We start from the raw sequence: 13,063 nt of genomic DNA, 5'->3' as shown, positions 1-13,063 counted from the left end.
ATTTATTCCTTAGGAAAAAAGGAGTGATATTCTCCTTGTTTTTTTTTCTCCAGACACCTCTGTTTCCAACCCCATCCCTTAGGGGACTTGCCTTGTATGAATTGGGAAGGAGGAACATTCAGACTTGGCAAGTAGAGAGGTGTTCCACCCTCCAGTATCATCTCCCATCTCTCCACCCTTACTCCACTCTTGGGCAGTTTCCTTTGTGTAGGGATTATCTGTGGGAGATAGAGGGCAGGTGTCTAGGGATAGCAGGAGCAGAGTAGAGATATGGTTGGAGGGGGAAGGAGTACCTAGATTCCTATCTAAGGTGAAGGAGGCTGGAGAGCAGGGCATTGGAGCGCTAAGACCAGAGTTGGGGTGAAAGGTGATGGGGAAAGGTAAACACCTAGGTTCTGTAAAGGGGTTGGGTACCTAGGAGGTGGGGTGAAGTTAAGGTTTATTATGAAGAACCTCTTCTGACTAAAGAGTCTGCTACACAGTTCCCTTTTCCTGCTCTCCTTATTCCCTTCTTACACTTTCCACAACTCCTTTGATACTGTCCCCTCACTCTTCATGTTTCCCTGTCCTCCACCACCCCACTCTGTTTTTCTACCGTATGCCCCAGGAGTTTTCCTAAACATCACTTATCTCACCCTTTAACCACCCCACTTGGTTCTTTCCCTGGTTCTTCTCAACATTTTCTCTTCTTTTTCTTCCAACCCACCCATTGTATTGTCATTTTCCTTTCCCCCCATTCCTTGCTCCCAAATATTCTGGCTCTTTCACACTTATCTTCCTGTAAATCTTTGTCTCTTCATTTCCTGTATATATCTTATGTTCACTTCCTCAATCTTTCCTCTAGTTTCTTTTTTTCACTCCTTCCAACATTTCTCTTCCCTTTCCTTCATCTTTTCCTTTCCCAAAGGGTTATCTTTTTCCTAGAGGAAGCTGAGGGTGAAGGCAGACTAGTGAACTTCTTTTGACTCTACCTGTACCATGCTCAAGGAGGCTAGGACCATATGTCCAGGGCCTCAGGAAGTATAAGCAGTCTCTAACCCCCACCACCACTTTTAAGTATTTTCTCTACCCCTTCCTCAACTTTTTAGGTACCCAATGTCCTCACCTGTCCTGTGAGGTAAGGGCTGGGAAGGAGTCAGCCCTATGGTAGACATCCCTTCACAGTTAACTTGAGGTGGGCCATCTTCTCTGCAGCCTCTACTCCATCTTACTGACTCTGGGAACATCGGTTCCTGACTCTGGGAATAAGCAGTGTAGCACTGCTAGGGAGATACCAGTACTTTTGAGCTACCTCTGCCTCAGCCAAAGCTGTCTTGATATGAAGCCCCTTGGAGACCACCATTTATTAGTATCCTTCTGGAAGTTTAGTGCCGCGGGAGTAGGGGGCTGACCAAGACCCTCAGTTTTTCTCTCCTCGCTCTACCCCTACCAGATGAGAAGTTGTTGTTATTACAATAGGAGCTTTGAAGAGGACTGCAGTGATTGAGATAATGGTTCTTTGTAGTATTATGGTGGAGCAAACTTCTGCAGATTTAGCAGAGAACCCTGCACTTGGAACTCAGAAAGTCCCAAACATAGGGTGAACTGGTGACTGTAATTATTTCCAGATCTTTCAAAATGTGCTCCACATGTTTGAGAATACCCCCTGGTTTTAAAGGGAGCCACTAGACTTTGAGTAGAAGTCTGAAGAAAGTTGTCCAGAAGAACATGGTGTCCCTTGAATTTGTCCAAATATTTGTGGTTTTGGTAGTAATATTAAACCATTAGTATGCAAATATATATATCAAAGAACTGACTTTTCACCATTCAATTTAGAAACCACTGAAGACAATCGTCATTGAAGAAATTGGTAACTTGGTGCAAAATAGTGATTTGCCAGCAACAAATGCTATTTCCATGTTAGAGACCAATTGTATTAATCCAACAAATGTTATGAAGACTTCAACTATTACAAGTAAAAAGAATTCAAGCCAAGATGATCTTTTGCCCACAAGTGATACTCCAAAAGCAAAAGTATCAAAAATAGAAGAAATCACAGATATTCCAGTCCTGCAGTGAGTACAAATGTGCACATTTGGTAGTGTTCTGTGGGGACATGATTGCCATGAAAAAACTTACTACTTTTAATTATTCTGAGCTTTACTACTATTAAAAACAAAAGCAACTGCTCAGTTTTGGCTTAAGATTAGAATCATATAATAATTTAAATTTTCACCAGTGGTTTTTTTTTTAAAGTATAATATCTGAGATTTTATTTAAGGAAACACAAGGAAAGGATTCAAAGACCTTTATCAGTGCTTGTTAACTGCAAAACATAATTTTTACAGGCATATCCTCTTCAACATTGTGTATTGGTTCTATGAAAAGACAGCATTAAGTGAAACATTATAGTTGTCTTTAGGACCAGTGGTTATTTTTTATGTACATGAAAGTAAACATTATAATGACTGAAAATATACTGATAGAGAATTTAATGCCATTGAGGCCCAAGCACTAGTTCAGATCATCATCATCGTCAATCCAGTTTGCTTCTCTAGTGACCAGCTGACTGATGTTATAGAGGATTAGAAGTTGTGGTAGAATTTGGTTATAGGTTATTAATGATGTTTCTGTGAGACAAGGTAGGTTAGAACAACTATGCAGGATGTCTGAATGAATAAGTTAAAGTCACATTTTTACCTGGTGGTGGAAAGGTATGTGGTAGTATTAATTTAATATATTAATTTAATGGATGTATGTAGGCTAAGTTAAGCAAGTTTTGTTTCAGCTTAAATTTCATAAATTTTTTAATAAAAACGATTGCTTCATCAAAAAACTAACCTAACAAGAAGGTACTTACTAAAGGGGAACATTATTTCTCTGTTTTTAATTTTATTCCAAGTTATACTGATACAACATTTAAAAAGCTTTTGCCTTTTATTAAGATTGGAACCACGGTTATTTTTGCAGTGTTTGATAGGTAAAAGGTAGCTAATTACATCTATTCTCTTCTCTCCAACCTTTTTTTTAGTTCTAGGGATGGGAAAAATTACAACATGGGCAATAAGTAGACCCTGGAGAGAATACATTGTCTAATTGAGTTTTTGGTTTTTTTGAATAAGATATTAATTTTCCCAGCCAAGAACTTTGACTCAAGCAGCCTGGTGTCGAACTTAAGGAGACTTAGGGTTAACTCCTGCTTGTCACCTAGGACTTAGTGACCTTGGGCAAGCCCTCTAACCTTCCTGAGCTTCAGTTTGCTCATCTATGAAATAAAGATATCTGTAACACCTACCTCAAAGAATTGTTTGACTCAAATAAGACTGTGTATGTGAAGCACTACATAAGTTACTAAATATTTTTCAGACCTCATGCCAACATAAAAGTGGATTCATCAACTGTACATCAGTCTACTGTACATCAGTCTTTCAGTAGGAAAAATTCCACTGAAGTAAAAACAATACCTGCTCCATTTATTACAACTGTTCTTCCACCAATACCTGCAAATTCATTTCAGCTTGAATCTGATTTCAGAAAGCTGAAAAATTCTCCAGATATGTTATATCAGTATCTAAAGGTAAGTGATATGAGTTAGCAATTCTATTTAAAACAAAGCTGAATGCCATGTATTTGTCATAATCAATCTTGGCCCTGGAAAACAGATGAGGAAATGCAATTATTTCCTTCCCTTGGAGAGGTGGTGGACTTTGGATACAGAATGTTGCATAGTTTGTCAAACATGATTACTGTATTAGTTGGTATTACTTAACTTTTATCTGGAAATGATGGTGATGTAAAAAACAAAAGGTATCCATAATACTTTAAATAAAGTCTTTAACCATCACCTAATCTCATATAGTAAAAATGGATTCATATAGTCAATCAACAGGCATTTAATAAGTGCTTACTATGTGCTAGGTACTGAGGATCAAAAAGGGTGGGGAGCCTGCATAGGGCCTCACAACAGTAAGGAAATTTGGAAGAGGGGAGATTTTGGAAAGAAAAAAGGAAGTTCTATTTTGGACATGTCATTCTGAGTATCAGGACATTCTAGAGTATCAGGACAGAGTTGTTTTCCTTTATACTATATCCTCTTGTACTATTTATCATCTACAGTATGTTAATGTAAATTATATATACTGAAACTAACCTATTTTTCGGGTTGAGGTCTTCAAAATAGTGAAAAAAAATCCTCATTCTAGGAATTGTCTTCCAGCTGTTAGACTTTCCTTTGATTGAAGAAAATTATCCATTTATTAAATTTCACCATTTCATATTTAATAAACCTAAATCTTTAACCAAAGGGCAAAACTAGAAAAGTCATTTTTGTTTTCATGAGAACTCTTTCATAGATAGGTGAGTCTTCTATGCAAGGTATTCGTTTTTTTGAACTCTGCTTTTCCAGGCCCGAATAAGCTGTGAAGATCATCTTGTGTTTTCTATAGACTGTAATTTCATTTTGTATATCCCACTGTATCTTTGAATTCAGTATGGATCCCCAGTCCATTTTAATGCAACATGGCTACTTATATATAGCAGTCATTTCAAAATTTGTTCTCTGTTCGTAGGTGGCTGGTGAAAAATAGGATATGTGATTATAATTTTTATAAACCCATATATTTAGTTCAGTGACTTTTATAACTGTTCTTTTTTTTTTTCAAGCAAATTGAGCCTTCCATATATCCCAAACTGTTTCAAAAATCCTTAGAGCCTGATGTATTCAACCAAATTTTGAAAATTCTGCATGATTTTTACATTGAGTAAGTTGAGTTTCTTAATTATCTTAATATGTTACCAAGCTTTATTCTTTTACTGCAATGTAGGAAATTCATTGCTTTTTGCTTATTATTTAATTTAGAAAATGTAATGAAATTATCTTTCATTACATTCAGTAATTTTATGGTTGCAGAAACTTTAAAGAAATATTAAGTTGAAATTGAAAAGCAAAATGGTGAAGAGGGAGGGAAAAATACATTTTCTCCTCTCTGGGGAAAGAGTCGGGAGAAGAGAGCAGATAGAGTCTAATAGATAAGTAAGCTAATTTATCATTTCTAAGTACCCAAAGATGAATGTATTATAATCCCTTTCAGCTTAACTTTACTTGATTTTATTCTTAATCCCCAGAAAAATTAAAGATCAAATTTTTTCAGATGAAAAAAGTCCTAAGTCTCTGAGAAATTTGAACAGTATTATGAAAATTCTACTTTAAAATAGAATAAATGAAAAATGACTAGCTGAAAGAAAACTCTAGTCTTAAGGTTAATTACAAATCTTAAAAAAGAAATTTAAAGAAGAAAGTATACTATTTTTTATTTATCATTTGTTTTCATCTGTATCATTTCAGGAAAGAAAAACCATCACTTATCCTTGAAATTTTACAAAGATTATCTGAACTAAAAAGATTTGATATGGCAGTAATGTTTATGTCTGAATCCGAAAAAAAGAGTAAGTACTGTGAAAAATATTTTTCCATTCTTGGTAATTCCTGCATGTCTTTTAAACCTGTAAGAATTTGGTGAGTTCCTGGTCTTTAAAATGAGGCAATTGGATTAAATGAACTTTGAGGTCTCATCTAGCACTCAGTGGTCATTTGGGTCTATTTCCTCAGTTTCATCTACTTGACATTTGTATGATCATCGATTTTTATAATAACACTGAAGTGTACAATCAAATTATTTTTGGTGGGGGAAAGTGAGAGAGGAGACTGAGTCTTTCTATCTTGGTCAGATTGGAAGTATGGCAGCCACTTATGGCCCCTATTTCAATACTGATTGACATAGACGCTTTAGCTTGCTCCATTTTCCTGGCCTGGACCACTTGGTTCCTCCATAGGCCCCCTAGTGCTCCTGGGAGCTCACCGCATTGGTGCCAGACTTAGTGCAGACATCTGATCAGCTTTAGCCCTTGCCTTCACAGATGCAGGGACTACAGGCATGTTCCACCATGGTTGACTACCATAGGATTTTGAATAATTGGAGAAGGACTGTGTTCCTTATTCTGTATATATTAAATAGGAAAACAGATTTGTATATTTTAAAAATATTTTCAGCAATAAGGTTTGGAACCAAAAAGTGTTCTTCGCCTAATTTTCCATTAAGCAAAAAATTAATTTAGTTATAATATCCCAAGAATCTTTTTCTGTATTGCTGTTATTGTGCCTGCCAGGTACTGTCCTTATTGTGGACAAGTTCTTAGCAAACAGATTCATCTCATGCTCCATTTAAAGCTACTTAGCCAAGTAAATATAATTATCTGTTCAAGATTGCCAAAGGTATCTGAAAAAATACTTCCTTCTAAGTGAGGAAAGGGCAAGTGGGAATTAGGATTCTGTAAAGAAATCACAGAATTTCAGATTTGGAAGGCACCACAACGCTTGTATATGTGAAATAATCCCTAAAGAGATCTTTTTCCAAAAAACTCTCTCCAGTCACCTTGTACTTGTGAAATTGTGAACCCAAATGTAAGGCTTTTTTCCTTTTATTAAATTTCATCTTATTTGATCAAGTACAGTGTTCTAGCCTACCAAGATCTTTTCGGATTCTGTCTCTGTTATCCACTGTGTTAATGGTCCTTCCTAAGTTTTGTGCCATCGCAGATTTGATAAGCATTCCATCTGTACCCTTATCTAGATCACTGTTAAAAATGTGGAAAAAAGCCTAAGACCAAGCAAGCACAAATCTCTGGGACACCCCTAAGTTTAAAGAAATGATTAGTGATTATTCTTTGGGTCTAGCCATTCAGTCAGCTTCAAGCCTATCCAAAACATCATCCATCTTTTTCATAAGAGTAACATGAGAGAACCTTTGTCAGGTGCTTTGCCAGAATCTTGATAAGCTGTATCTACTGCATTTCCATTAGTAACCCTGACAAAAAAGAAAATAAGATTAGTCTGGCATGACCTCTTCCTCTTGAAACCATTTAGTTTGTAGTTATGGCTTCCTTTTCTAGATGTTCATTAGCCATCTCTTTAAATAATACATTCTAGAATTTTGCCAGGAAGTAAAATCATCTTACTATCCTATAGTTTGTAGAATTTACTCTTTTCCCTCAAAAAAAATCAGATATTGTGCCCTTTTCTGGTCCTTCAGTACCTCTCTTGTTCTCTCCAGTCTTTTAGATATCACTGACAGTAGCCCACATCTTCCAGTTCATTCACAGTACCTATGGTTTTAGGTCTTGTGAGCCTGATAACTTTAACTCATCAAAGGCTGCTCGGTGTTCTTTTGCTATTACTTTATTTTGGCGTTAATACCTTTTTGCCACTTTTGTTAGAGCATTTATAGTCCAAAGTCATTTTCCTGGGTAGAGAAAACAGAAGTAAAATAATAATTGAGCAGCTCTGCCTTCATATGGTTAGATATCATCATCATCCTACCCACCCTGAACATCAGTCTTCTATTTTTAAAACACACACACACACACACACACACACACGTTTTTATATATCACTTTGATTTCTGAGTGTATCCTTTCCCCTTCCCTGACCTAGCATGCCTCTCCTAGTAATAAAAAAAGAAAAATAGTAGTTAAAGCAAAACTAAACACCACAGCAACCAAGTCTGAAAGTATATGCAATGGAAAAAAGGGAGTGAGTTATTTTTATTTCTTTGGGTCAGACTTGGTCATTATAATTATGTAATGTTTACTTTCAGTTATAGGTTCTTTTCAATTTACATTGCTGTGTAGTTACTGTGTAGTTTTCCTAGTTATGCTTACTTCACTCCACACTAGTTTGTGTAAGTCTTCCTATGCTCCTTAAAGTTCTTAATAACTCATAATTTTTTGTGGCATAGTCTATTCCATAATAGACAGGTATCACAACTTGTTTTGCCATTCCTCAGTCAACATGCATCTACTTTGTGTCCAGTTCTTTGCTACCACAAAGGGAGCTGTTGCTCTGAATATTTTTATGTATATCAAACCTTTCTATCTTTGAACTCTTTGGAACATATGCATAGCAATGAGATCTGAATCAACTGGTTAGTAGCACGATTCTAAATTCCCCAGCATCATTGGACAGATTCCCAGCACTACCCACAATGTGTTAGTGTGTTTGACTTTCTGCAGCCAGCTGCTCTTCTTTTTCAGTTTGCTGGATGTGTGTTGAGACCTCAGAGTTGTTTTGATTTGCATTTCTTTTCATAGTGATTTGTAGCAGTATTTCATATGTTGTGAATATTTTGCAATTCAAATTTATTTCTTTGCAAGTAGGAACCCAAATTTGCCTTGTTTGTTGCCTAGACATTTGCTACTTCCCTCTTTTCTTGAATTAGTTTTCCTCTTGGAATTTCTGGTGTCACAACTGCTATTCCCATTGTAGCTGATCTTCTGGCATCTACCTGGCTTGATGGATATATATTAGCAGTTTTCTTCCTTCCTGTTCCTTTTCAGTTTAAAACCCTTTTTGGTTAGATTGGCAATTCTGAGCAAATAGATTTCACCAGCAATTGTTAGGTGCATTCCATTACTAGCCAAGAGCGTGACATTTCTGTAACCCATGGTCCAGAAATTGGAAGTCCATACCTAGACAGTGACATCTTACCATGTTCTTCATCCTAAATATTTTTCTGCATCTGTTATCTTCAGTAGGCATAATGGAAAAACCACCTATGCCACTATGATCTTCTGTTCCTCACCTAAGACTTCGTAATCTTTGGCAGGGCTTCCTAGGTAACTTCTGGTGGTGTCATTTGTGCCAGAAGTAGGTAGAAGTCACCTCTTTTGACAAATCTTGGGTTAGGAGATTCTGTTATATCTGAGAAGACAAAAATTTCCTTTTAGAGGATTTCTGGAAAGGCCTGGATGAAAATTGCCCAGAATGAGAAGGCATTGTGGGGTTGTGATATGCATTATTAGAAGGATACCAATCAAGAATGCATCAAAGTATGAAATTTTAAAAAGGAATTAAGGTAAAAATTTTAATATTTAATTTTTCTTTTCTTCTAGTTACTTGTGCATTATTTAGTCACATGGAAAACTTGGGATTGAAGGATAATTCTCTTGAAGAACTCAAGAAAAGATATAGTAGTTGATAAATTTTTATGAAATTATTGTTCTTTTGTTTTCATAAGTAAAATTTTGTTTTTCCTACTGCTGAAGACAAAGTATATACATATATATATATATATGTCTGCTTCTGAAGGCTATGAAGTCATAGAAAAAAGAATATTCTTTAGATATGTTGGTCAATTAAATAGGATAGTGACTTGCACTAGTGTGATGTACTGAAAAGTGTGCTATTTATAAATCTTTTTGTGAAAATAAAATATAAATAACTTGAAGCAAATCAGTGTTTTGTTATAGAAATAACTTGAAATATTAAATTGAAATAAATTGTCCACATCCTCCAAGCATAGAATTTCTCTTTTACTTCCTGATATTTTCTCCATTAAGATTTTCATGCAAGCTTAAAATAGTTCTATATCAAAATATGAGTTTTTTGTAACATGATAAAGGTATAAACTGAGCTGTCATTTGTCCAGAGTCTCTGGTAGCATATGATTCAGACCCATCAAGAGTCACTGAGTGGCCTTATAGTGCTCAATGTATAAATATATATTAAAAGACCTTAAAAGGGGATTAGACATAAAATGATGATTTTCATTGTATTTTTTCCTCCTGTTTTTCTCATCAAGCCTACCAACAAATGGCAGATGACCGAGAAAAACAATCTAAATATCTGTTCTCTTAGACTGTCAGCCACATAGGTCAAGGGATTCTCTGCTGTGCATCGGACACTCAGTAAAGATAAAAAAGAATACTGTGGAATTCCCAAGAATGTTGAAAAAATCAAAACTAATACTTAGCTCATCTGTTTATATCTTTGAAGAGTGATCAAGTTTTAATTCAGTTCAGTTCAGATCTACAAACTGTCCTTGGAATAGGGGAGTTTGAGGAGCGAGTATAATAAATTGTAAAGTCTGTAACAGGACAGAGACTTACAACCTGGCACAAGGCCTGGGATAGGTATCAAAGAGAATGGTAGAGCTGAGTCCTAGGAGACCTAGGACAATATTTGCTGATAATGATATTTGACTTTGTTATTTTGTTCTTTAAATGCTTTACATAATTTATTTCATTTAAATATCACTAATTAATGAAGAAGCTTGCTACTACCTCGTGAGAGAGAGAGATAATGGACTAAAGACATGTATTTTTGGGTACCGCTAGGGTGGGAATTTATTTTGCTTGCCTGATAATTTGTTATAAAGAGTTTTGTTGTGGTGGTGGTGGTGGTGTTTTTGCATTGAAATAGAGGTGGAGAGAAAATAAAAGCTTGTTAATTGAAAAAAAAATTTTTAACCTCTTAAAGAAAATAAAGAATGAATGAGCAGATTGGATGTGAAGATGAGGAAGAGGATTGACTTGAAGATGACTTCCAAAACTGGAATGGTGGGCAGTGCCATTAATGCAAAAGACCAGTCAGGGGTAAAGATGATAATTTCAGTTTGAGGCATATTTGATATGTTTCTGGAATATCTGGGTGGAGTAATCTAGCAATCAATTGAAAATATCTAGCACTTTGAAGGTTTGCTAAATATTTACATGTAGTCCTTTTTTGATCTTCACAGCAACCCTGTATAATAGGTACTGTTAATGTAAAATTCCCATTTTATAAATGAGGAAATAGGCTGGGAAAAGTTACCATGGTCACATAGCTAATCTAGGAAAATGTGTTTGGAAAAGTTAATGTACTAAAGTTTCATGGTTTGGATCAAAATAATTCTGAAAGTTTCTACATGACAATTGAGTAGCTTCCAATGTTCTTCATAAAGTTTAACATCTTACTTGTTCACTTTGTTCTTGACTAAACGCCAGGCAAAACGTTCACATTGTTGATATGGTTTGGAAATAAGTGAGATAACTAAGACTTGTAGGTGAGTTCTTTTATTCAAATTGTCACCCTGAGGGAGAAATAGGAAGTGGCCTCTGCTCAGGCTTTGGTGGGGACAGTCCAAAACCATGAATCCAAGAGCCCCGCAGAATAACTGTTCACCAGACCATCAGCCCTGCTATCAACCTGGCCCTAGATTTCATTCTCCATTTACTATTTTGTGTTGCTTATTCCAAAGGGATAGTTTTTGTTAACAAAAGAAAGTTTGAATTTTGGTAGGATTTCCATTGAATTTCCTCAGCTATGGCTAGACATTTGGGATAATTTTTTACTTTCCCTGTTGAATTACCAAAAGTTTTCTTTAGTTAATTGCTATTATGTATACTACAAATACTAATAGGCAACTAGAGTAAATGTTTAGCTTTGAAAATGATGAGATGACCCACTGTAGTCTTGATTTTCAAAAAGAGTAAATAGATTCTTAAAACTATAGGATGATAAGCTTCACTTGGAAAATTCTGCTTACAAAATTGGTTGCAAGGGAAGACTTTTATTGGGGCAGGAGGGAATTAGTAGATAATAATAACGATGCAAGAAAAGAGCATCAGTGAAACATCCTAAAAATACACAGAATGAGAGCAAAAGGAAAATTTTGAAGGGGATGTGGACAAGCCAGGTCATTTTGTTATTATATTCAATTATAATTTAAAACATGTAACAAATTCAGTTTTACAGTCCTCATTTCTGTTCTTTGTATGTTGAAATGTCAGTGTTTGACATTTAAATTCATAATAAAAAATGTTTTAAAGGCTTTAGTTTGCATGTTGATATTTTTCTCTTTCTCCTGAAGGTTTATAAGCTTGAACAAGTTACAGTTTATTTTCTTATTTATAAAATGAGGTGGAAATCTTGTAGTCCTAAATCTTGTAATCCTTTTATATGCCTTCATTTATCCAGGGTTAGTATAATCTGGCTTTTTGTAAACTGACTCAATCATTGAGCCAAAGTCAGAAGCAATTTTTTTTTTCCAAAAATGGGTCCGAAGAATGAGACCAAGTCAGTCAAAAAACACCTTCCATGTGCCAGGCACTGCTAAGCACTGGAGATACAAAGAAAAGCAAAAAATAGCCCTTGTTCTCAAGGAACTGTCTAATGCGGGAGATGATACACAAATAGAGGGGAGGCTTTAGCATTAAAGGGTATTGGTAAAGACTTCGTGTAGAATTGGAGATTTTAATTGGGAGCTGAAAGAAGCCAGGGAGGGAGGGCAGGAGATGGATATAAAAAAATAGGAAAAGTAGGATGCAGGGCATATTGGCAAACAAAGCATTTGATACTTGTTCCTGGAGCTGATAAGTAAGCACTGGAATTTACTGGGTGGTGTCATGGTCAGACCTGCACTTTAGGAAGATCATTTTGACAACTGAGTGGAGGCTCGACTGAAGTGGAGAGAACAATGCCTCTTGATTTAAATATAAGAAAAAGGAAAAGAAAAGAAAAAAATGCAAACAGAAAACAAAAGTAAAAAAGATCATTCCTGTATCATACAAAGTAATAAGACTTTTAGTAATGTAATCTAAGTTAATGTCATGGTTTCTTCTTAGTAATCCAGCTTCTCGATGCCAGTAAGAGATAACTCTAAACTTCCCTCATTTTAGCTATTTTCTGTTTGTCAGTAGGAATATCATTGTAGGCCTTGGTGCAGTGTTAGAGTGTAACTGTATACTATGTCATTATCAAACTGCTTGGATATAATATTTCCTTTCATTAGCTAGAAATAACATTCTTCCACTTAAGTGATGTGCATGATTTCCAGTTACCAATCTGACTTTCCAATGGTCATAAGAAAGTTTGTGTAGTTTCTAAGTTTATTTCTTTCCATTAATCCAACATCAATAGGAATCTCCCAGTAGTAGTTGAATCATAACTGATATACTGATTTTTTTTCCTGTTAATAGCATTACATCCATATAGCTATAAACCTATCTTTGTAGTTATGATAAGTGATATAAGGAAACTGGAGCATCCTATAATAAACTGTTGACTGTGTTCTTGAATTATGCACAGGACTTCCAGGTTTGCAGTGACAATAGGAGCTGCTACTGGGAAGTGTCCAGTATTTTAGCTCTTCCTATTAATTCAACATCCAAATAAATCCTCCAGTGGGAATGTCAATGAATAACCATGATTTACTTAAGAATCTTGAGTCCTGGCAATAATAATTTACCCCATGAGCTAAAAATCCTACAG

At 35.5% G+C, this 13,063-nt stretch overlaps 1 protein-coding gene across 1 annotated transcript in view; it reads left to right on the top strand.

Moving 5' to 3' along the window:
- Window positions 1-9,332, top strand: part of RPAP3 (RNA polymerase II associated protein 3) — a 51,314-nt gene extending 41,982 nt beyond the window's left edge. Inside the window, exons 13-17 of the mRNA XM_027844402.1 lie at window positions 1,816-2,054; window positions 3,346-3,556; window positions 4,642-4,739; window positions 5,324-5,424; window positions 8,926-9,332. Coding sequence (XP_027700203.1) covers window positions 1,816-2,054; window positions 3,346-3,556; window positions 4,642-4,739; window positions 5,324-5,424; window positions 8,926-9,011 — 735 coding nt within the window. The 3' untranslated portion in view covers window positions 9,012-9,332. The remainder of the gene's footprint in view (window positions 1-1,815; window positions 2,055-3,345; window positions 3,557-4,641; window positions 4,740-5,323; window positions 5,425-8,925) is intronic.
- Window positions 9,333-13,063: the final 3,731 nt, after the last annotated feature.

Source organism: Vombatus ursinus, unplaced genomic scaffold (assembly GCF_900497805.2).
Source record: "Vombatus ursinus unplaced genomic scaffold, bare-nosed wombat genome assembly UNPS02014941.1, whole genome shotgun sequence".
NCBI lineage: Eukaryota > Metazoa > Chordata > Mammalia > Diprotodontia > Vombatidae > Vombatus > Vombatus ursinus.
Note: the sequence above shows the minus strand (reverse complement) of the source record. Positions and strands in the feature narration are given on the sequence as shown.